The sequence below is a fragment of the Blennius ocellaris genome, assembly GCF_963422515.1.
Source record: "Blennius ocellaris genome assembly, chromosome: 12".
Classification (NCBI taxonomy): domain Eukaryota; kingdom Metazoa; phylum Chordata; class Actinopteri; order Blenniiformes; family Blenniidae; genus Blennius; species Blennius ocellaris.
The window spans coordinates 28,528,697-28,553,467 of NC_137661.1; the positions used below are offsets into that span (position 1 = coordinate 28,528,697).

The 24,771-nt window shown below is 50.0% G+C and overlaps 1 protein-coding gene across 1 annotated transcript; it reads left to right on the forward strand.

Moving 5' to 3' along the window:
• The first annotated feature begins 5,106 nt into the window (after positions 1 to 5,106).
• Positions 5,107 to 24,771, forward strand: LOC308137753 (sex comb on midleg-like protein 2). The gene is made up of 15 exons (XM_080506564.1): positions 5,107 to 5,230; positions 9,179 to 9,285; positions 11,496 to 11,567; positions 11,892 to 11,962; positions 12,934 to 13,168; positions 14,298 to 14,386; positions 14,464 to 14,707; positions 15,216 to 15,478; positions 16,498 to 16,585; positions 17,425 to 17,631; positions 17,715 to 17,873; positions 21,259 to 21,384; positions 22,934 to 23,149; positions 23,387 to 23,535; positions 23,629 to 24,771. The coding sequence occupies exons 2-15, from the start codon at positions 9,264 to 9,266 to the stop codon at positions 23,752 to 23,754; spliced, it is 2,067 nt and encodes a 688-aa protein (XP_080362690.1). The 5' UTR covers positions 5,107 to 5,230; positions 9,179 to 9,263; the 3' UTR covers positions 23,755 to 24,771.

Sequence of the window (24,771 nt, forward strand, 5' to 3'; positions counted from 1 at the left end):
TAATCTAAAGAAGTAATATGGTAGAGAGAGATGGTGGTTAATCTACCAGCTGTTCAGCAGCTCAACATGCACATTCTGAACTAATGTGGCAACCACATCTTTTTTTCTCTCTTTGTATTTGAATGAACGTTTTCAATTTCATCGCTTGAATCCCAGATTTGTTTTTGAAGCAGGAACTGCAGAAGTAATGTAACTAATGTTTCATGTTGTACTCGTCTGTCTCTCCAGAGCTCCGACAGCACCATGGAGAACCAGAACCTCCAGAGATCAAAGAGGAATCAGAAGAGCCAGAACCACCAGAGATCAAAGATGAATCGGAAGAACCAGAACCTCCAGAGATCAAAGAGGAATCAGAAAAACCAGAACCACCAGAGATCAAAGATGAATCAGAAGAACCAGAACCTCCAGAAATCAAAGAGGAACCAGAACCTCCAGAGATCAAAGAGGAATCAGAAGAACCAGAACCTACAGAGATCAAAGAGGAATCAGAACCTCCAGAGATCCCGGTGCACCAGGAACCCGGTACGATGGTTAAATGTGGTTCCTTCAGGGTTCCTCCTATTGAGGAGCAAAGTTCCCTGAGTGAACCAGAAGGAGAACCGGACACTGAGCAGCTCCTCTCTCATGACTCTGAAATCCACCATGTGACCAAACATCTGGACTGTGATTCAACTAGAAATGTAGAGCAGAACAAAACCAGCCTGGTTCCTGGTGACGGTGTGGACGAGGTTCCTGAGTCGGAGAAGCAGGCTGAAGGTGAAAAGCTTCTTAATGAGGAATCATCTGGGAAACATGTCCGTAAAAGACCGAGATTACTTGGCAACTTAAGAACTGTCACTAATGTGAAGAAAATGATTTGTGAAACGTGTAGCAAATGTTTCACTTCTCAAAGGGATTTGTTGGTCCACAAGCGAACTCACACAGGTGAGAAGCCGTATTCTTGTGAAACATGTGGGAAAGGTTTCAGTTTACAGAGTAGTTTGTTGGTCCACAAGCGAACTCACACAGGTGAGAAGCCGTATTCTTGTGAAACATGTGGTAAAGGTTTCAGTCTAGGCAGTAATTTGAAGCGCCACATGAGAAGTCACACAGGTGAGAAGCCATATTCTTGTGAAACATGTGGTAAAGGTTTCAGTCGACGGAGTCAGTTGTTGCTCCACAAGCGAACTCACACAGGTGAGAAGCCATATTCTTGTGAAACATGTGGGAAAGGTTTCAGTCAACGGAGTAGTTTGTTGCTCCACATGGAAACTCACACAGATGAGAAGCCGTATTCTTGTGAAACATGTGGTAAAGGTTTCAGTCTACAGAGTAATTTGTTGGTCCACATGAGAACTCACACAGGTGAGAAGCCGTATTCTTGTGAAACATGTGGTAAAGGTTTCAGTCTACATGGTCATTTGAAGCGCCACATAGAAACTCACACAGGTGAGAAGCCATGTTCTTGTGAAACATGTGGGAAAAGTTTCAGTCGACGGTGTAGTTTGTTGGTCCACAAGCGAACTCACACAGGTGAGAAGCCGTATTCTTGTGAAACATGTGGTAAAGGTTTCAGTCAACATGGTGATTTGAAGCGCCACATGGAAACTCACACAGGTGAGAAGCCGTATTCTTGTGAAACATGTGGGAATTCTTTCAGTCAACGGAGTAGTTTGTTGGTCCACAAGCGAATTCACACAGGTGAGAAGCCGTATTCTTGTGAAACATGTGGGAAATCTTTCAGTCAACGGAGTAGTTTGTTGGTCCACAAGCGAATTCACACAGGTGAGAAGCCGTATTCTTGTGAAACATGTGGGAAAGGTTTCAGTCAACATGGTTATTTGAAGCTCCACGTGAGAACTCACACAGGTGAGAAGCCGTATTCTTGTGAAACATGTGGGAAAGGTTTCAGTCGACATGGTTCTTTGAAGCGCCACATGGAAACTCACACAGATGAGAAGCCGTACTATTGTGAAACATGTGGTAAAGGTTTCAGTATTGAGGGTAATTTGTTGGTCCACATGGAAACTCACACAGGTGAGAAGCCGTATTCTTGTGAAACATGTGGTAAAGGTTTCAGTCGACATGGTTCTTTGAAGCGCCACATGGAAACTCACACAAATGAGAAGCCGTATTATTGTGAAACATGTGGTAAAGGTTTCAGTATTGAGGGTAATTTGTTGGTCCACATGGAAACTCACACAGGTGAGAATCCGTATTCTTGTGAAACATGTGGTAAAGGTTTCAGTCAACGGAGTTATTTGTTGGTCCACGAGCGAATTCACACAGGTGAGAAGCCGTATTCTTGTGAAACATGTGGGAAAGGTTTCAGTCAACATGGTTCTTTGAAGCGCCACATGGAAACTCACACAGGTGAGAAGCCGTATTCTTGTGAAACATGTGGAAAAAGTTTCAGTCGACGGAGTCATTTGTTGCTCCATAAGCGAATTCACACAGGTGAGAAGCCGTATTCTTGTGAAACATGTGGGAAAGGTTTCAGTCTTCAGGGTAATTTGTTGGTCCACAAGCGAACTCACACAGGTGAGAAGCCGTATTCTTGTGAAACATGTGGTAAAGGTTTCAGTATTCAGAGTAGTTTGTTGGCCCACCTGAGAACCTCTCACAGGTGAGAAGCCTTATTCTTGTGAAACATGTGGTAAAGGTTTCAGTGAACGGAGTAGTTTGTTGGTCCACAAGCGAATTCACACAGGTGAGAAGCCGTATTCTTGTGAAACATGTGGGAAAGGTTTCAGTCATTCTGGTCATTTGAAGCGCCACAAGCGAACTCACAGGTGAGAAGCCGTATTCTTGTGAAACATGTGGGAAAGGGTTCAGTCATTCTGGTCATTTGAAGTACCACATGAGAACTCACACAGGTGAGAAGCCGTATTCTTGTGAAACATGTGGGAAAGGTTTCAGTCTTCAGGGTAATTTGTTGGTCCACAAGCGAACTCACACAGGTGAGAAGCCGTATTCTTGTGAAACATGTGGTAAAGGTTTCAGTATTCAGAGTAGTTTGTTGGCCCACCTGAGAACCTCTCACAGGTGAGAAGCCTTATTCTTGTGAAACATGTGGTAAAGGTTTCAGTGAACGGAGTAGTTTGTTGGTCCACAAGCGAATTCACACAGGTGAGAAGCCGTATTCTTGTGAAACATGTGGGAAAGGTTTCAGTCATTCTGGTCATTTGAAGCGCCACAAGCGAACTCACAGGTGAGAAGCCGTATTCTTGTGAAACATGTGGGAAAGGGTTCAGTCATTCTGGTCATTTGAAGTACCACATGAGAACTCACACAGGTGAGAAGCCGTATTCTTGTGAAACATGTGGGAAAGGTTTCAGTGTTCAGGGTACCGTATTTTCCGCACTATAAGGCACCTAAATACCTCAAATTTTCTCACAAAACATGAATTTGTCGCTGCAAGGCATGATGGGACATCCTGAGCTCCTCAGTGCAGCCGATAGAAACTCCCATAATTCATTGCAGCTGTTTGTGGTGTTTTAAATACAATTATTGGGGGTAATATTTGGTTTGTGGTGTCGTAATAATTGTGTTGTGTTTTTGTTGCTTAGTTCATGTAGTTTAGTTTATTACCGGTAGTTGTAAGTTGTCAACCAGTAGTGAATAAGGTTTTGTGTGTAGTGTCCTCCTGGCATAGGCTGCAGGTAGGACTATCAAAATAAAGTGTGTGCACCTCTCTGGGTGTTAGAATCAGTGGAAAATGTAACCTAATGGCTTTGAGCTATAAAAGGTTATGACCACTGGTCTATTGCATGTGCCTTATAGGGCGGTGCGCCTTATATATGAACAAAGTTGTAAATTATGTCAATCAATGTAGGTGTGCCTTATAGGGCAGAAAATACGGAGGTTTGTTGGTCCACAAGCGAACTCACACAGGTGAGAAGCCGTATTCTTGTGAAACATGTGGTAAATCTTTCAATCAACATAGTCATTTGAAGCACCACCTGAGAACCTCACACAGGTGAGAAGCCGTATTGTTGTGCAATGTGGGAGGAGTTTCAGTCGCCATGGTTCATTTCTGCGTCACATGAAGAAAGTTCACCTTGAGCCCAAACTCACCAGTTAAAGTGTTGAAATAAAATGTTGATATGAATCCAATAGTTTTTTGGTTTTTTTGATTCAGTGTTTGTTTGATGTTGAAAATGAATGTGGAAGTTGAAGTTGTCAAAGAGTGACCTGCAGTCGTCCGGAGCAGAAAAGCTTTGGGCTGGAATTGAAGACGACTGCAGCTGATGTGTGGCGACGAATGTGGCACAATGGACTTCCACTGGTTCTAGTTAAAAAGTCTATTTGTGCTCTGATTCTGGTTTCTTCATCCACAACTCACATGTTCCAAAGGCCCCGCCCACCTGTTCTAACTGTTCCCTGAGCACACACACACACACAGTATTCTTACTCTTCCTATCGTTATAGATCTCATCACAATGACCTCAGATTAATGATTTCATCACAATTATTGTTGTTCCTAATCCTAAACGTGTTCTTTTCAGTGCCAGTGTTTCTATATTTGATATGACTATAATTCAGAGGAGAGATTTAAAACCTCTACAAGGATCTTCTCACCATGATTTCATCACATCCGGTTTCCAGGTGGGATCTCCAGGGATCTGACCTCTGGGGGTCAAGGGTCTTGTGGTGGTGACCTGTCAGCTGTGGGATTCCAACCTGCGAACCGTCATACCCCAAGACCGCTTCTCTAACATTTAGGCCCCCACTGCCTTACTTCTTCAAAAGAAAAAGAAAACACTAATAAATTAAATATATATATATATATTTAAATCTAGAGGGGAAAGCGTGTTTCCCAGCATAGATCCGTTGTTGTAGTGGGAGTAGTTTAGAGGTTTTGGTTTTTCATCAGTGTTTTGAGTCACATCGCAGGAGCACGAGAACGACCCGCAAAGAGGCGCAAAACACCACGACGCGTCACTCGGACAATTCCCTCCGACACCGAACGACAGCCGGAGCAGCCCGGCCTCCCATTGGACCACACGAGCCCGCTCGCCTCCCGATTGGCTGTCCGCCGAAGCCACGGAAGACGTGATTGGCTGCGTACCTCCCCACCCACCCGCCCGCCCCGGCTTCGCCTTCCTCCTTCCTCTTCGCACGCGAAATATCTTCACCGCGTTAATTACGTGTAAGCGGCGCTGCGCTCGCGCAAAAAAAAAAAAAAAAAAAAATGGCAGCTGACGAATAAGGGAAAAAGTGGGTCTTCACGCGGAAAACGACGGCACCGGTAAGTTTGTTTTTGCGGGGGGGAGGCGGGTCGCGGAGTCGGGCGCGGGGTGTTGTTGTCGCGGCTGCGGGGAAAGGAAGAGTTCCTCACGGGGTGAAGCGCGGAGGTTAGCCAGCCCGGTCATTAGCCGGCGGCTAGCGCGTCCAACGGTCCCGCTTGTCAACATTGGGCCCGGACGGTTACCGGGAGGTCCCGCCGCCGTGAGCCGGGGCCGCGAGGGGCCAGCCGACCGAGCCAGGACGAGGGGAGCCACGGACTAACCTCCTCCGTAACGTAACGTAACGTAACGTAACGTGAGAAAGTAACTTGCAGCGAGCCGCTCCGGCTCGTGGCTCGCGCTCGCGCTTTCTATCAAAGTTCACGTTGACGAGCCGCAATAGTCACACTTTGTGACGCTAAATGACGTCTTAAGTTGTTTTACGGGCGAACTTTGCACATAAACTAGGCACTTGGACATTTTTTTTTAAATGGTTTAAAGGCTTTGATCTGGGTCAGGCTGAATAAAGCGTTCTGAAATGAAAACAATGACACCTCATTTGTTGAAATCGGACAATCCAGACCAGAGTTCTGCTGTTTTCAAGGAGCAATTATATATATATATATATATATATATATTGCTGTGCCAAGACTACAATAAACTCAGATCACAGTTTTCTATTATCGCTCTAATTGGTTTTACTGACCACTAATTAGTGATAATTGCTCCTTGAAAACACCAGAATATATATAGCAATTTAAAGGAATACTGAAGTGTTAGTTAAAACGAATATTTTGCACTTAATGATAGAATTTTGTAGACTGTCTAATAATTAATCAGTAATCATTCTTTTTCTACAATAACATGATAACAGCAATGTTTAATTCAGAATCCCCTTAAATATTCGGTAAGTATAGGCCATCTCGCAGGGAGCTTTCACCCAGCAGTATATATATATATATATATTGGTTCCTACCTTTTCATTCTATGATAATAGTTTTCTAAATTATATTGCATTATAAGCAAGATTTCTCAAAATGTTGAACGGAAATTCCATGAAAGCGTTGATCTGGCGGAGGTTCTGTACGTTTGTACGTCATGTTCACTTCCTGCTGGGATGAAAACTCCAGAGAATGAAGTTTATTCACCATGTAACATAACTTCAGGTTGCACTTTGAGCAGATTCAGTATTTTGAACGTGAAACTCGCCTATAGTTTCGAAAAAATCCCAAACTTTGGAAGTCGGGGGCGTATTTTCATAAAGTAAACCACCGGTATCGAGTGGCGAATCCAAAATGGCGGAAAGCGATGAAGATAATGCAGAGCTAGCCGCCGCAGCCGCATTTTCCAAGACCGAATCGAGCGCAGCTTTCAAAAATTGATGATGTCATCGTGACGTTGGAAAATGACGCGACGTTACGCAAAGATTTCCAAGTGCCTACATCGGGGGGGGGGGGGGGGGGGCACACTTTTTCAGCCTGTGAGCTACTTTATAAAACGACCAAGTCAAAGTGATCTACCCACTACAAAAATGCAAAAGATATATTTATTTTCAAATATATTGAGGATTCTTTATATGTACAATGTATAATGATGGACCTTGCAAAACCGTACGAGCCAATATTGTGCAACACGACATAATTAACTATGAACATTGTAATTACCTGAGTTTACTTTGATGTTACTTTGATCTTTGGTATTGTGACGGTCGACTGGCAGACGAGACAAACGCACTTCGGAAATGACATCGTGAAAAAACAGTCCACCTCCCATTCCTCATGAAAGTGACTCGTCTTCGTCTTCTCACTTGGTCCAGCTCCCCCACTCATTTTTTTGGGGGGGGGGCTTCAAATTTGCGGTAACTCGCTGACTAGCTTGTTAGCTTCGCCACACTAAGCGTCGTTGTTTGCGCATGTGCGTCAACCTAAAGGTCAGAAACATTCCGCCGTCATCTGACGCTGCGTTCGATCGTACTCGTATTTCGTAAAGGTAAATTAGTTTCATTACACCAGCGTCTATTTTTTTCCTAATGTCATGCGACCTACTATTACCAGCTTTGCGATCGACTGGTAGATCGCGATCGACGTATTGAAGCATCCCTGGCCTATGCTCAGGACCCCTGCTGTGAAGCCCTGGAGGCTCAGGACCCCTGCTGTGAAGCCCTGGAGGCTCAGGCCTCCGGACTGGGACTCACTTCGCCGAAACGCGTTTCTCTCCCATGTTGAGAGTTTTTCTTTTCCGTCTCCTTCCTGTGGTTCTTCTGCTTCTTCCTCCAGTTGGAAGCATCTTATTGTTTGAGTCCATGTGGTGTTTGTTTGCTGTTATTTATGTTTTGCTTCGCGACTGAAGCCAAACAGGTGATCCTGCTACTGAGACGTCTGTCAAATTCTATGTTTTATAGGTCAGAAAGAAACCGTTACTTATTGAAACTGATTCAACTCGGGATGAATCCACTTAATGAATCCAACATTTTCTATGAATGAGAAATTTCCGTGGCGTTACACAGTTCTACCACGTCTCCTCGTCTGCCTTCACTGATTCTCTGTTCGTGTCGACAACGGCGGCATGGCGAGTGGATTCCTGGTCTTTTAGTTTGGAGCTGGAATATGTACCTTTACTTTGGAGGAGCTCCGTCACCTGCTGCTGCAGCTGGAGCAGAACAGCCATAGAAAATGAGTGACTGTTTTGACGTCACACCAATAGTCTTGGATGTACAGTGGTGTGAAAAAGTTTGGGCACCCCTGTGACATTTTCATGATTTTCCTTTATAAATCATCGGTTGTTTGGATAAAGAATTCTTATCGGAGACAAACGCAGTGATATTTGAGAAGTGAAATAAAGTTTATATGATTTACAGAAAGTGTGCAACAATTATTTAAACAAAATTAGGCATGTGCATAGATTTAGGCATCAATTACCAATTACCAAACCAATCTTGAGTTCCAATAATTAGCGCTAAAGGTATTAAAATCAATAAGATATAAGGGTGCCTACATTTGCAAACAACCAATGATTTATAAAGGAAAATCATGAACATTTACAGGGGTATTGGTGTTTGTTATTTTATTGCTACCATATTGTTATTGTTATATTATTGCTACCATTATTAGTAGTACTATACACGAGTATTATACACTATTACACACTGTTGTTATCTGTATTATTGTTATTATTATTATTATTATATAATACCTACTTCTAATGGCTCTGCCACGGCACCTTACTATTTATTGATCTTGCTTTGATCTCCTGCTGATTTCTAAGTGCCCAAGTTCTGTTCTGTGTTTTACTTTATGTCTTATACACAGATATTGTTATATTTTACTTTTTTACTTTTATAATATTTGTATGTACCAGATTGCTGCAACAAAACAATTTCCCTTCGGGGATGAATGAAGTATCTATCTATCTATCTATCTATCTATCTATCTATCTATCTATCTATCTATCTATCTATCTATCCATCCATCCATCCATCCATCCATCCATCCATCCATCCATCCATCCATCCATCCATCCATCCATCCATCCATCCATCCATCCATCCATCCATCCATCCATCCATCCATCCATCCATCCATCCATCCATCCATCCATCCATCCATCCATCCATCCATCCATCCATCCATCCATCCATCCATCCATCCATCCATCCATCCATCCATCCATCCATCCTTCCTTCCTTCCTTCCTTCCTTCCTTCCTTCCTTCCTTCCTTCCTTCCTTCCTTCCTTCCTTCCTTCCTTCCTTCCTTCCTTCCTTCCTTCCTTCCTCCCTCCCTCCCTCCCTTCCTTCCTTCCTTCCTTCCTACTTTCTTTCTTTCTTTCCTTCCTTCTTACTTTCTTTCCTTCTTTCTTTCTTTCTTGCTTACTTTCTTTCTTGCTTACTTACTTGCTTACCTACCTACTTACTTACTTACTTACTTACTTACTTACCTACTTACTTACTTACTTACTTGATGTGTGTTTCCAGGAGAAAAGTACACGGGCCCAGGAAGGATTCTGGGTGGACGTCCGGCGCCTTGGTCAACCTCGTACCCTCACCACCTCCGGCCATCATGGGCAAGTCTCCGCTAAAAGGCAAGGCGTCGGCGTTCGTCTGTGCTTCGGGGGCAAACGGGGCTTCGGGTTTTTAATTGTCTGAAGGAGACAGAAGGTCTCTGTGCATGTATGGGTGTCCTCGGGGGACGGACGGCCTGTCCAGGCTGGACGGTGTCCTCACTATCCGTCCGCTGCTGTTTAATTTCTTCGGCATTTCGTTCAATTTCTTTATTAATTTCCTCTTTGAACCCGGCGAATTCTCGTGTGACTTCAAAGCAGAATTTCGTAAGATCCTCCTTCATCTCTTTCTTGAAGTTTCGTATTTCCATTGTAATAACGTTGAGGCGCTCCATTAGTAACTGAGGCTGTTCCGCACTCACGTGTTCCACGTCCGTTAGCTGGACCTCGTGGTCGGGTTCTTCTGGGTCATTGGACTTGCTTTTCTTCCTGGAACCTTTCCTCCCTCGTCCCCTCGCTCATTTCGCGTCGATCAAATATTCGTGTTTTCCAAGTTTTATCTAAGTTTTGGGGGATAACTCACCTAATCGAGTTGTGAGCTCTGCTCTATGCTGCCGTCTTGGTATGCGCCCCCTAGTGGCTGGACGGTGTCCTCACCTCGCGGTGGCAGGGATCCGCCGTGACGAGGGAAAGGGGGACTGAAAATGAATCATTTCAGCAATAATGTGCCGCAAGCAGCGACGAAGCGGAAGTGGAAGCTCTGAAGAAAACGAGTGATTCTTTAAAAACAAAGTAAACCGATAGAATTGACTTGGACGTGTGGTGCCATTTGTTGCTTTTAACTGTGTTCTACCTAGATGTTGTACCTGGACGTTGTACCTGGATGTTGTACCTGGATGTTGTACCTGGATGTTGTACCTGGATGTTGTACCTGGATGTTGTACCTGGACGTTGTACCTGGATGTTGTACCTGGATGTTGTACCTGGATGTTGTACCTGGACGTTGTACCTGGACGTTGTACCTGGACGTTGTACCTGGACGTTGTACCTGGACGTTGTACCTGGACGTTGTACCTGGACGTTGTACCTGGACGTTGTACCTGGACGTTGTACCTGGATGTTGTACCTGGACGTTGTACCTGGATGTTGTACCTGGATGTTGTACCTGGATGTTGTACCTGGACGTTGTACCTGGACGTTGTACCTGGACGTTGTACCAGGACGTTGTACCTGGATGTTGTACCAGGATGTTGTACCAGGATGTTGTACCAGGATGTTGTACCAGGATGTTGTACCTGGATGTTGTACCTGGATGTTGTACCAGGATGTTGTACCTGGATGTTGTACCTGGATGTTGTACCTGGATGTTGTACCAGGATGTTGTACCAGGATGTTGTACCTGGATGTTGTACCTGGATGTTGTACCAGGACGTTGTACCTGGACGTTGTACCTGGACGTTGTACCTGGACGTTGTACCAGGACGTTGTACCTGGACGTTGTACCTGGACGTTGTACCTGGATGTTGTACCAGGATGTTGTACCTGGATGTTGTACCTGGACGTTGTACCAGGATGTTGTACCAGGATGTTGTACCAGGATGTTGTACCAGGATGTTGTACCTGGATGTTGTACCTGGATGTTGTACCAGGACGTTGTACCTGGACGTTGTACCTGGACGTTGTACCTGGACGTTGTACCAGGACGTTGTACCTGGACGTTGTACCTGGACGTTGTACCTGGATGTTGTACCAGGATGTTGTACCAGGATGTTGTACCTGGACGTTGTACCAGGACGTTGTACCTGGACGTTGTACCAGGACGTTGTACCAGGATGTTGTACCAGGACGTTGTACCTGGACGTTGTACCAGGACGTTGTACCTGGACGTTGTACCTGGGCGTTGTACCAGGACGTTGTACCTGGACGTTGTACCTGGGCGTTGTACCTGGACGTTGTACCAGGACGTTGTACCTGGACGTTGTACATGGGCGTTGTACCAGGACGTTGTACCTGGACGTTGTACCAGGACGTTGTACCAGGACGTTGTACCTGGACGTTGTACCAGGATGTTGTACCTTGTGTGTCCCTGCAGTCGGTCTGTACTTTGAGCTCCATACGGTTCTTCAGGAGTTGATCTGCACGTTGCCTTGCTTCCCTACCGTGACTCTTCTCCCACTCCTTTGTGTGGTTCCTTTGTGAACGTCCTCGGCCAGACGACTCCGGCTCCTGGACAGAGACGGTGGCAGAGAGCTGGATTGTCTGTAAACAGTCTTTGTCCTTCACCGTTGTAGAACCTAAAGACGGTAAGAAGGAGAAACCGGGGAAGGCGGTTCCACCCGCAGGAACTCCGGCTGCAGCCAAAGGTGAGATCCCAACGGAACCTTTCATTGTGGGACTGGACTTGTTTTTCTGAGGCTCAGATGAGGCGGAACCAGACGGCGCTCCTCAGGGTTTATATGAAAACAAAAGGCTCTTCGTGGCTTCATGATGCACTTTCACATGGCGATCAGTGAGAGAAGCGTTTCTCTAGCAAGGTACAGAAGACATGCTGTCTTCTAGACTTTCAGATAATCCGTCATCTGACCCACAGAAACAAAATCCAGATTTCAAGACTTCAGTGACGGTTTGATTGGACCGTTTCTCCTCGTCCGACGTTTCCTCTTCACTGCGTCTTCAATGTGTTTCAGACGCGTTCAGCTGGGAAGATTACCTCAAAGAAACGTCGTCGACGCCGGCGCCACCCAGCTGCTTCCGCCAGGTATTCCCCCCCCCCCCCCCCCCCCCGGACCGTATCCCACGGTTACCAGGAATACATCTGTTAGAGACTGAGTCTCTTAGAAAATGTTCTTTATTTCACTTATTTCTATTGCGCAATAGTTCATAATGATGGCGTTTAAACAGGCGACGGCTTGGTCCTCCTCTCACACACACACACACACACACACACACACACACACACACACACACACACACACACACACACACACACACACACACACACACACACACACACACACACACACACACACACACACACACACACACACACACACACACAGCTGAACCGTCAAATTCCGGTTGTTTCCGCGTCTTTGCTGGTCGTTTAGCGAGGTCGTGTGAGGAGGTTTTATTATTTATTTCATTCATTTATAACGACGCAACAACGGCGTTTCATATGAATGAAAAGGAGCAGAAAGAAGTCAAACCTCTTATCAACACTAAATCATTTACAGTCCAGTTCATTCACATGCAGCCATTTTTTTCCCCAAGACATCAAACACAAAATAAATCAATAAGGTTGATCTTCTCCTCCGCAGTGTCGTATTTCTGTAACATTGATCATTGAACAAGTTTCTCAAACACATCAGTGGATTGAGAAGTTTTAATTTTACAATCTAGACCGACTCCTTCCATTCAGATGCTTTTTTCCTTTACGGCCGACTGAAACCTGGGTTTTGTAAAAAAACCTCAGTTCCGAATTTGTTGGGTAAAATTTCCAGATGAGCTTTAAACATGGTTTTTTAGAAGGTTCTACTCCACTAAATCTTTAAAGTTGTGTAAATAAAGGATCAGTGCGTCTCTGTAGCCACGCCCACTAGCGACTCAGCAACATCCTCACACCGTCGCTGGGAGGCAACGCCGCGTCTCCGCCAGTAGATTTAATTGACATGTGGCTGCAGCGTGTCGTGTGTCTGACCCCCCCCCCCCCCGCCCCCCGCCCCCCCGCAGGCCAGGGTCCCCCCCACTAACGACTTCAAGGTGGGGATGAAGCTGGAGGCCCACGACCCTCGCAACTCCACCTCGGTGTGCATCGCCACGGTGATGGGCCTGACCGGCGTCCGCCTGCGGCTCCGGCTGGACGGCAGCGACAACAGCAACGACTTCTGGAGGCTCGTCGACTCGTCGGACATCCAGCCCATCGGCACCTGCGAGAAGAACGGCGACATGCTGCAGCCGCCGCTGGGTAAGGAAGCAGGAAGCAAGGCGCTCCACTCAACTCACCTTTATCTATGAAGCCCTTCAAGCAGCCGTAGCTGAGACAAAGTGCTGTACATTGAAATAAGAAGTATAAGAGGCAAAATAAAAACGTTTAAAACAGTAAAAAAGTTACCCTGACCTGCTCCTCCACCCTGACCTGCTCCTCCACCCTGACCTGCTCCTCCACCCTGACCTGCTCCTCCACCCTGACCTGCTCCTCCACCCCGACTGGCTCCTCCACCCTGACCTGCTCCTCCACCCTGACCGGCTCCTCCACCCCGACCGGCTCCTCCACCCTGACCTGCTCCTCCACCCTGACCGGCTCCTCCACCCCGACCGGCTCCTCCACCCTGACCGGCTCCTCCACCCCGACCGGCTCCTCCACCCTGACCGGCTCCTCCACCCTGACCGGCTCCTCCACCCTGACCGGCTCCTCCACCCCGACCATGGAGCATAATTCCTTTAGTTTTTAATACGATATATCAAATATCTTATTATATTAATACAATATATCAAATATATTAATACGATATATTACATCTATTATATTAATACAATATATTAGATCTATTATATTAATACGCTATATTAGATCTATTATATTAATGCTATATCAAGTCTCTTGTATGAATGCTATATCACATGTTGCCCCAGTGGTTGTACCTGAGGACAAGCCTCAGCACTGGGCGCTGAGACTCCCAGTGCTGAGGCTTGTCCTCAGGTACAACCAAGCCTCAGCACTGGGCGCTGAGACTCCCAGTGCTGAGGCTTGTCCTCAGGTACAACCAAGCCTCAGCACTGGGCGCTGTGACTCCCAGTGCTGAGGCTTGTCCTCAGGTACAACCAAGCCTCAGCACTGGGCGCTGTGACTCCCAGTGCTGAGGCTTGTCCTCAGGTACAACCAAGCCTCAGCACTGGGCGCTGTGACTCCCAGTGCTGAGGCTTGTCCTCAGGTACAACCAAGCCTCAGCACTGGGCGCTGTGACTCCCAGTGCTGAGGCTTGTCCTCAGGTACAACCAAGCCTCAGCACTGGGCGCTGTGACTCCCAGTGCTGAGGCTTGTCCTCAGGTACAACCAAGCCTCAGGGCGCTGAGACTCCCTGGTTTGTGTGCAGGCTTCCGTATGAACGCCTCGTCGTGGCCCATGTTCCTCCTGAGGACGCTGAACGGAGCGGAGATGGCGCCGGTCACGGCCTTCAAGAAGGTGTGTGGCGCCTCTGACAGGGAGCCTTGTGAAGGTCCAGGCGGGGGCCTTGAAACCCAGGATGTCCTCTGTTCCAGGAGCCCCCCAGGCCCCCGCAGAACAACTTCAAGCCGGGCCTGAAGCTGGAGGCGGTGGACAAGAAGAACCCCTACCTCATCTGCCCCGCCACCATCGGGGAGGTGAGGGGCGACGAGGTGTTCGTCATGTTCGACGGCTGGCGCGGCGCCTTCGACTACTGGTGCAAGTACGAGTCCCGGGACGTCTTCCCCGTGGGCTGGTGCAGCCTCACCAAGCACAACCTGCAGCCGCCGGGCAACAGTGGTGAGTGTGGGCCTGCAGGGGGCGGCAGGGGGAAGCAGGGGGCGGCAGGGGGAAGCAGGGGGCGGCAGGGGGCGGCAGGGGGAAGCAGGGGGCGGCAGGGGGCGGCAGGGGGCAGCAGGGGGCGGCAGGGGGCGGCAGGGGGAAGCAGGGGGCGGCAGGGGGCGGCAGGGGGCGGCAGGGGGAAGCAGGGGGCGGCAGAGGGCAGCAGGGGCCTGCAGGGGGCGGCAGGGGGCGGCAGAGGCCACCAGGGGGCGGCAGGGGGCAGTAGAGGTTGTTGTTGCAGTGACACTTCCTGTTTGTGTTGTTGCTGCAGTGACTCTTCCTGTTTGTGTTGCTGCAGTGACTCTTCCTGTTTGTGTTGCTGCAGTGACTCTTCCTGTTTGTGTTGCTGCAGTGACTCTTCCTGTTTGTGTTGCTGCAGTGACTCTTCCTGTTTGTGTTGTTGCTGCAGTGACTCTTCCTGTTTGTGTTGCTGCAGTGACTCTTCCTGTTTGTGTTGTTGCTGCAGTGACTCTTCCGAAGACCCTACACGTCCTCCCTACCTCCCCCTCCAAGCCCAGTCGGCGCTCCATGCAGCCCCCCTACCGGCTGCCCAGCCCCCTGCCCCCCCTGCCCGTCAGGAAGGGGGTGCGGGGCCGCCGGCCCAAGAACGAGACCATTGCCTTGCTCAAGGCCGTGGCGGAGGCGGCGGCCGCCCAGAACGGAGCCGCGCCCCAAGACCAGCTGGTGACCCGGGTCTACAAGAAGAGGGGGCCCAAACCGGGGAGCAAGGTGAGACTAGTGACACTAGAGAGACTAGAGAGACTAGAGACCCTAGAGAGACTAGTGTGACTAGAGAGACTAGTGAGACTAGAGAGACTAGTGACCCTAGAGAGACTAGAGAGACTAGTGTGACTAGAGAGACTAGTGTGACTAGTGTGACTAGAGAGACTAGTGAGACTAGAGTGACTAGAGAGACTAGAGAGACTAGAGAGACTAGTGTGACTAGAGAGACTAGTGAGACTAGAGAGACTAGAGAGACTAGTGTGACTAGAGAGACTAGAGAGACTAGTGTGACTAGAGAGACTAGTGAGACTAGAGAGACTAGTGTGACTAGAGAGACTAGTGTGACTAGTGTGACTAGAGAGACTAGTGTGACTAGAGAGACTAGTGTGACTAGAGAGACTAGAGAGACTAGTGTGACTAGTGTGACTAGAGAGACTAGTGTGACTAGAGAGACTAGTGTGACTAGAGAGACTAGAGAGACTAGAGAGACTAGTGTGACTAGAGAGACTAGTGAGACTAGAGTGACTAGAGAGACTAGTGTGACTAGTGTGACTAGAGAGACTAGAGTGACTAGAGAGACTAGTGTGACTAGTGTGACTAGAGAGACTAGAGAGACTAGAGAGACTAGTGTGACTAGTGTGACTAGAGAGACTAGTGAGACTAGAGTGACTAGAGAGACTAGTGTGACTAGTGTGACTAGAGAGACTAGTGAGACTAGAGACTAGTGTGACTAGAGAGACTAGTGAGACTAGAGAGACTAGTGAGACTAGAGAGACTAGTGTGACTAGAGAGACTAGAGAGACTAGAGAGACTAGTGTGACTAGTGTGACTAGAGAGACTAGTGAGACTAGAGAGACTAGTGAGACTAGAGAGACTAGTGTGACTAGAGAGACTAGAGAGACTAGTGAGACTAGTGACCCTAGAGAGACGAGAGAGACTAGTGAGACTAGTTGTGTTTAACAACCAAGCGCTGTGTTGACTTGTAGCTTTTCATGCTAACATGAACGGTTCGATGTCTTTTTCAGAGGAAACCCAAGATTCTACAAAGTCTCACACAACTTCCAAGCATCCAGGTTCCTCAAGAAAGTTCCTCCAGCTCAGTGGTCTCCACCGGTCAGTGCTGCTCTGCTGCTCTGCTGCTCTGCTACTCTGCTACTCTGCTGCTCTACTGCTCTGCTACTCTGCTGCTCTGCTGCTCTGCTGCTCTACTGCTCTGCTACTCTGCTGCTCTGCTACTCTGCTGCTGCTGCTCTACTGCTCTACTGCTCTGCTACTCTGCTGCTCTACTGCTCTGCTGCTCTGCTACTCTGCTGCTCTGCTACTCTGCTGCTCTACTGCTCTGCTGCTGCTGCTCTGCTACTCTGCTGCTCTGCTGCTGCTGCTCTACTGCTCTACTGCTCTGCTACTCTGCTACTCTGCTGCTCTGCTGCTCTACTGCTCTGCTACTCTGCTGCTCTGCTGCTCTGCTACTCTGCTGCTCTGCTGCTGCTGCTCTACTGCTCTGCTACTCTGCTGCTCTGCTACTCTGCTGCTCTGCTGCTGCTGCTCTGCTACTCTGCTGCTCTACTGCTCTGCTGCTGCTGCTCTACTGCTCTACTGCTCTGCTACTCTGCTGCTCTACTGCTCTGCTACTCTGCTGCTCTGCTACTCTGCTGCTCTGCTGCTCTGCTACTCTGCTGCTCTGCTACTCTGCTGCTCTGCTACTCTGCTGCTCTACTGCTCTGCTGCTGCTGCTCTACTGCTCTACTGCTCTGCTACTCTGCTACTCTGCTGCTCTACTGCTCTGCTGCTCTGCTACTCTGCTACTCTGCTACTCTGCTGCTCTGCTGCTCTGCTGCTCTGCTGCTACTCTGCTACTCTGCTGCTCTGCTGCTCTGCTGCTCTGCTGCTCTGCTCCACCCCTTTGCACTTGAGTTCTGCCGGTCCCTGAAGGTGCTTGTTGTGTGTTCCAGTGTGTGTGTATGTGAACAAGGCGGGGGACTGCGGCCTCCACCTGGACAGGAAGCGGCTGCAGGTCCTGCCGGACCACTTCGGGCCCGGCCCGGTGAACAGCGTGCTGCAGCAGGTGGTGCAGGCCTGCGTGGACTCCGCCCTCCAGCCCCAGGTGCTGCTGGGCGCCCTGCAGACGGAGCGTGGTGGAGGCGGGGAGGTGGTGAAAGGTGGAGGCTCCTCCAGCATGCACGTACCACTCGTTCCCCCCCCCCCCCCGGGAGGTGGAGCTGAAGCTTGTGTGTCTCTGCAGTGAGGACTGACGGAGGAGTTAGGGTGGTGCGGCTGCCGGCCGCCTCCAGCGCCTCCTTCGTGCTGCGCTTCCTGGAGACCCTGTGCCGTCAGCTGCAGTGTGACAACCTGTTCAGCAGCCAGCCCTTCTGCCTCCACCCGGCCTACGACCGCAAGACAGGTGGGGTTCTCACTGACTTCCTCCACCCGGCCTACGACCGCAAGACAGGTGGGGTTCTCACTGACTTCCTCCACCCGACCTACGACCGCAAAACAGGTGGGGGTTCTCACTGACTTCCTCCACCCGACCTACGACCACAAGACAGGTGGGGTTTCTCACTGACTTCCTCCACCCGGCCTACGACCGCAAGACAGGTGGGGTTCTCACTGACTTCCTCCACCCGGCCTACGACCGCAAGACAGGTGGGGTTCTCACTGACTTCCTCCACCCGGCCTACGACCGCAAGACAGGTGGGGTTTCTCACTGACTTCCTCCACCCGGCCTACGACCGCAAAACAGGTGGGGTTTCTCACTGACTTCCTCCACCCGACCTACGACCGCAAAACAGGTGGGGGTTCTCACTGACTTCCTCCACCCGACCTACGACCGCAAGACAGGTGGTGTTCTCACTGACTTCCTCCACCCGGCCTACGACCGCAAGACAGGTGGGGTTCTCACTGGCTTCCTCCACCCGGCCTACGACCGCAAGACAGGTGGGGTTCTCACTGGCTTCCTCCACCCGGCCTACGACCGCAAGACAGGTGGGGTTCTCACTGACTTCCTCCACCCGACCTACGACCGCAAGACAGGTGGGGTTCTCACTGACTTCCTCCACCCGGCCTACGACCACAAGACAGGTGGGGTTCTCACTGACTTCCTCCACCCGGCCTACGACCGCAAAACAGGTGGGGTTCTCACTGACTTCCTCCACCCGGCCTACGACCGCAAGACAGGTGGGGTTTCTCACTGACTTCCTCCACCCGGCCTACGACCACAAAACAGGTGGGGTTCTCACTGACTTCCTCCACCCGGCCTACGACCACAAAACAGGTGGGGGTTCTCACTGACTTCCTCCACCCGGCCTACGACCGCAAGACAGGTGGGGTTTCTCACTGACTTCCTCCACCCGGCCTACGACCACAAAACAGGTGGGGGTTCTCACTGACTTCCTCCACCCGGCCTACGACCACAAAACAGGTGGGGGTTCTCACTGACTTCCTCCACCCGACCTACGACCGCAAAACAGGTGGGGTTCTCACTGACTTCCTCCACCCGGCCTACGACCGCAAGACAGGTGGGGTTCTCACTGGCTTCCTCCACCCGGCCTACGACCACAAAACAGGTGGGGGTTCTCACTGACTTCCTCCACCCGGCCTACGACCACAAGACAGGTGGGGTTTCTCACTGACTTCCTCCACCCGGCCTACTACCACAAGACAGGTGGGGTTCTCACTGACTTCCTCCACCCGGCCTACGACCGCAAAACAGGTGGGGTTTCTCACTGACTTCCTCCACCCGACCTACGACCGCAAGACAGGTGGGGTTCTCACTGACTTCCTCCACCCGGCCTATGACCGCAAGACAGGTGGGGTTCTCACTGACTTCCTGCCGACCAGGGGTCGTGACCTTTAGCGCTCTCAGAGTAGGCACTTGGAAATCTTTGCGTAACGTCGAGTCGTTTGCCAACGTCACGAGACTCACGTGGTTCGTAGGAGCAACATAAACACAGTTCTTCTTGTTCCGACACGTTTATGTCGGCCAGCGGTGATCAATACGTCGATCCCGATCAACCGGTCGATCAAAGCTAGTAATAGTAGATCACATGACGTTAGAAAAAAAATAGACGCTGGTGTCATGAAACTAATTTACCTTTACGAATTACGAGTACGATCGAACGCAGCGTCAGATGACGGCGGAATGTTTCTGACCTTCAGGTCACCGCACAAACAACGAAGCTAAGTGTGGCGAAGCTAACAAGCTAGTCAGCGAGTTACCGCTAATTAGAAGCCCCCCCAAAAATTGAGCTGGACCAAGTGAGAAGACGAAGACGAGTCACTTTCATGAGGAATGGGACGTGGACTGTTTTTTCACCATGTCATTTCCGAAGTGCGTTTGTCTTGTCTGCCAGTCGACCGTCACAATACCAAAGATCAAAGTAACATCAAAGTAAACTCAGGTAATTACAATGTTCATAGTTAATTATGTCGTGTTGCACAATATTGGCTCGTACGGTTTTGCAACGTCCATCATTATACATTGTACATATAAAGAATCCTCAATATATTTGAAAATAAATATATGTTTTGCATTTTTGTAGTGGGTAGATCACTTTGACTTGGTCGTTTTATAAAGTAGCTTGCAGGGTGAAAAAGTGTGCCCCCCCCCCCCCGATGTAGGCACTTGGAAATCTTCGCGTAACGTCGCGTCATTTTCCAACGTCACGATGACATCATCAATTTTTGAAAGCTGCGCTCGATTCGGTCTTGGAAAATGCGGCTGCGGCGGCTAGCTCTGCATTATCTTCATCGCTTTCCGCCATTTTGGATTCGCCACTCGATACCGGTGGTTTACTTTATGAAAATATGCCCCCGACTTCCAAAGTTTTGGGATTTTTCAAAAATATAGGCGAGTTTCGCGTTCAAAATACTGAATCTGCTCAAAGTGCAACCTGAAGTTATGTTATATGGTGAATAAACTTCATTCTCTGGAGTTTTCATCCCAGCAGGAAGTGAACATGACGTACAAACGTACAGAACCTCCGCCAGATCAACGCTTTCATGGAATTTCCGTTCAACATTTTGAGAAATCTTGCTTATTCATCTTTATTATTTCCAGATTAGCAGCTGTGCAAAGAACTACAATAACCTCAGATCACAGTTTTCTATCATTGCTCTAATTGGTTTTACTGACCACTAATTAGCGATAATTGCTCCTTGAAAACACCAGAATATATATATATATATATATATATATATATATAATTGCTCCTTGAAAACAGCAGAACTCTGGTCTGGATTGTCCGATTTCAACAAATGACGTCATTGTTTTCATTTCAGAACGTTTTATTCAGCCTGACCCAGATCAAAGCCTTTAAACCATTTTGAAAAAAATTGCCTACTAAGAGCCACTTGGTCCCGTTTCCCACTGAACTCTACACCCAGAGACACGCTTTTATTTTGACAGCCCCACAGGAAGAAGACCATCTGGAAAACACCTGGTTGCTTTTCTTCACCTCCTTCAGAGGCGCTTGAACAGCTGACTTTAGAAGAGAACGTCTGGACGCTAGAGAGAGTGTAGCACACACACACACACACACACACGCACACACACACACACACACACACACACACACACACACACACACACACACACACACACACACACACACACACACACACACACACACACACGTCCACCAGAAGCAGCGGTTCCGACCACAACTCTCCTTCATGCAGTCTAATTACCTTGAGTTAGGATGTAGAACGTCTCTTTGTGCTAACTGTGTGTGTGTGTGTGTGTGTGTGTGTGTGTGTGTGTGTGTGTGTGTGTGTGTGTGTGTGTGCAGTGAAGCAGGAGGCCCTGGACCCCCCCCTGTCCCGTCCAGGTAAACGAAGTCTCTCTGGAGTCTCTCCTCCTCATGCGGCTCCTCTGTCCCCCAAACACGTGCGTGTGGAGCCCCACCCCTCTGAAGGTGAGGCTGCAGTGGCCCCCAGTGGCCCCCCCGGGGAACTACACTCTTATTATTGTTAATATCACTGCAGTGGCCCCCAGTGGCCCCCCGGGGAACTACACTCTTATTATTGTTAATATCACTGCAGCGCCCCCAGTGGCCCCCCGGGGAACTACACTCTTATTATTGTTAATATCACTGCAGCGCCCCCAGTGGCCCCCCGGGGAACTACACTCTTATTATTGTTAATATCACTGCAGCGCCCCCAGTGGCCCCCCGGGGAACTACACTCTTATTATTGTTAATATCACCGCAGCGCCCCCAGTGGCCCCCCGGGGAACTACACTCTTATTATTGTTAATATCACTGCAGCGCCCCCAGTGGCCCCCCGGGGAACTACACTCTTATTATTGTTTATTATCACATTGGAATCACTGCTGCTTTACAATCAGCTGGGAATTTATCCATTTTGATTAAAGCATTTTTCATTGTAGTGCAAACACCTCCACCTACACCTCCACCACCACACCTCCACCTGCACACCTCCACCACCACACCTCCACCTGCACACCTCCACCACCACACCTCCACCTGCACACCTCCACCACCAACACACACCACACCTCCACCACCACACCTCCACCACCACACCTCCACCACCAACACACCTCCACCACCAACACACACCACACCTCCACCAACACACCTCCACCACCAACACACACCATGCCTCCACCTGCACACCTCCACCAGTACACACCTCCACCAACACACCTCCACCAACACACCTCCACCAGTACACACCTCCACCTGCACACCTCCACACCCCCAACACCACACCTCCACCACCAACCCACACCACACCGCCACCAACACACCTCCACCACCACACCTCCACCACCACCAACCCACACCACACCGCCACCAACACACCTCCACCACCACACCTCCACCACCACCAACCCACACCACACCGCCACCAACACACCTCCACCACCACACCTCCACCAACACACCTCCTCCACCACACACCTCCACCTGCACACCTCCACCACCAACACACACCACACCTCCACCTGCACACCTCCACCAACACACCTCCACCTCACACCTCCACCAACACACCTCCACCTGCACACCTCCACCACCACCTTCACCACCAACACACACCACACCTCCACCACCACACCAACACACCTCCTCCACCACACACCCCCACCACACCTCCACCACCACACCAACACACCTCCACCACCACACCTCCTCCACCACACACCTCCTCCACCACACACCTCCACCACCACACCTCCTCCACCACACACCTCCACCAACACACCTCCACCACCACACCTCCACCTCCACCAACACACCTCCATCACCACCACACACCTCCACCACCACCACACCTCCTCCACCACACACCTCCACCTCCACCAACACACCTCCACCTCCACCACCACACCTCCACCTCCACCAACACACCTCCACCTCCACCACACACCTCCACCAGGGTCTGTGTCTCCATGAGTGTTCAGAAGCGTTGAGGCGTCCGGTGGTTGTGCCCCTCCAGCAGAGACCCTCCCCCACCAGGAGGACGGCCTGATGAAGGAGCAGCGCTTCATGGCCTCGGCCTCCAACTCCATCACCCCCCGGGCGCCGCCGGCCCGGAGCTGCTCCGACTACCAGTCCAGGGCCGGCGGCCTGTTCCACCACGGCAGCAGCACCACCCGCCGCCTGTCCTCCACCACGGAGCTGTGCTCCACCCAGCCGCTCAGACAAGTGGAAGGTGGGGAGATGATGTGATGGTGCGGTGTTTGCGTAGGAGCGGTAGAACCGTCGTGTGGAGAACAACTGCTGAAAGCTGCGGTCGTCGTCGTTTTGTCTGATAGTGGCGTCGTCGTCAACTTGAGCTGCGACTGAACCCACCGGAGCGTTGAACCTTCACACACTGAGTTGTTGACGTCCTGACGGTTGTTTCCCGCCGCCTTACCTCACGTACGACGGCGTGTGTGTTGTCCCGCAGTCGCCAGCTCCACCACGGGTCCCGAGGCGCCGGCGTCCGACCGGCCCGCCAAGAGCCCGTCGTCCTGGTCCATCGACGAGGTGATGCAGTTCGTGAGAGACGCCGACCCCGCCGCGTTGGCGCCGCACGCCGAGCTCTTCAGAAAACACGTGAGTTGACTCGGCGCGGCCGGCCGGACGCCGCCGGACGCCGCCGCCTCGCGCCGCCGCCGGGTAACCGCTGCGTCTTTGCGTCCGCTGCAGGAGATCGACGGCAAGGCGCTGATGCTGCTGCGCAGCGACATGATCATGAAGTACATGGGTCTGAAGCTGGGCCCCGCGCTCAAGCTGTGCCACCACATCGAGAGGCTGAAGCAGAGCAAACCCTGAGGACACGCCCCCCCCAGGGGGGCGGGGCCCGGCGTGCGGGGCGGGGCGGAGGTTCGGCTTCCGGGAGGACAGGGTGTGGACGCCTTGCCTCACGGACCTCATCAGTGACCCGCTGGAGGCGCCGAGTGTTTACAAGGCGTTCTACACCGTTCTGATGGAGAGCAGATCTTTATGTTCTGCTTGTGGATCCCAAAGATGGAGGACGGAGCGACACCGTGCCGTCACTGGAGTCTCCAGTGGAAAAGGAAGGATTTGCTCTGCAGTGACCGGCCTCGCCTGCAGGGGGAGCTGCAGTCCAGCGTTCCTCCGTTCTTCCTCCTCCGACACGCCGCTCTCTCTGCTCGCGCCTCCTGCAGGTTCTCCGTTCCTGTTCTGAGCTTCAGCGCCGCGTTTTTTTCGATTTTAATGGACAGAATGTTTCAGAAGTGCAAAGTATGATATTTCGAAGGGCTTTCTTACGATGTAATATTTCTATTTGTCACGTGTTATGACGCGGACGGCCTCCCGGCCGCCACAATCGCTGTTGACATGAGAACAGATGTGTACAGTTTTATGGGTTTTAACCATGAATATCGGCTACAGAATGTACATTTTGTAGAAACTTAATATTTTAAGGAAATCATATACCTAAGTTAGAAATCTGAAGCTAAAGGGGACGGGGTGAATATTTCACATGGATTCCAGTCTTCTTCTTACTACTTAATGCTTTTAGTGGAGACTCTGCCTTGCCTTGCTTTACCCACGACATTTCTCAGGTTTCTGTGTTAGCAAGAGCTTTTGTAGCATCCCGTTTATAATGTCCTGAAAGGTATTTTTCCTTGTTGCCCCCCCACTTCTACCCTCATTTACAAATAAGTCTTGTGCCATATAATCAACATAGAGTTGAAGTGTTGTTTTTCTCCCTCTGGCGTCTCTTAAGTACTTGAAAAATCTGTGTTGCAAAAACACTGCAGTCAGTTTCTGTCAACGATAAACAATGTGTTTATGATATTGTGTATTTTTGTTTTATATGAATCT

Excerpts from the sequence above, each read along its gene's own strand:
- LOC308137753 (XM_080506564.1), top strand. The coding sequence starts at position 9,264 with ATGGGCAAGTCTCCGCTAAAAG. Across the intron at positions 11,568-11,891 it reads AACTCCGGCTGCAGCCAAAG|ACGCGTTCAGCTGGGAAGAT; the intron begins GTGAGATCCCAA and ends AATGTGTTTCAG. Across the intron at positions 13,169-14,297 it reads CATGCTGCAGCCGCCGCTGG|GCTTCCGTATGAACGCCTCG; the intron begins GTAAGGAAGCAG and ends GTTTGTGTGCAG.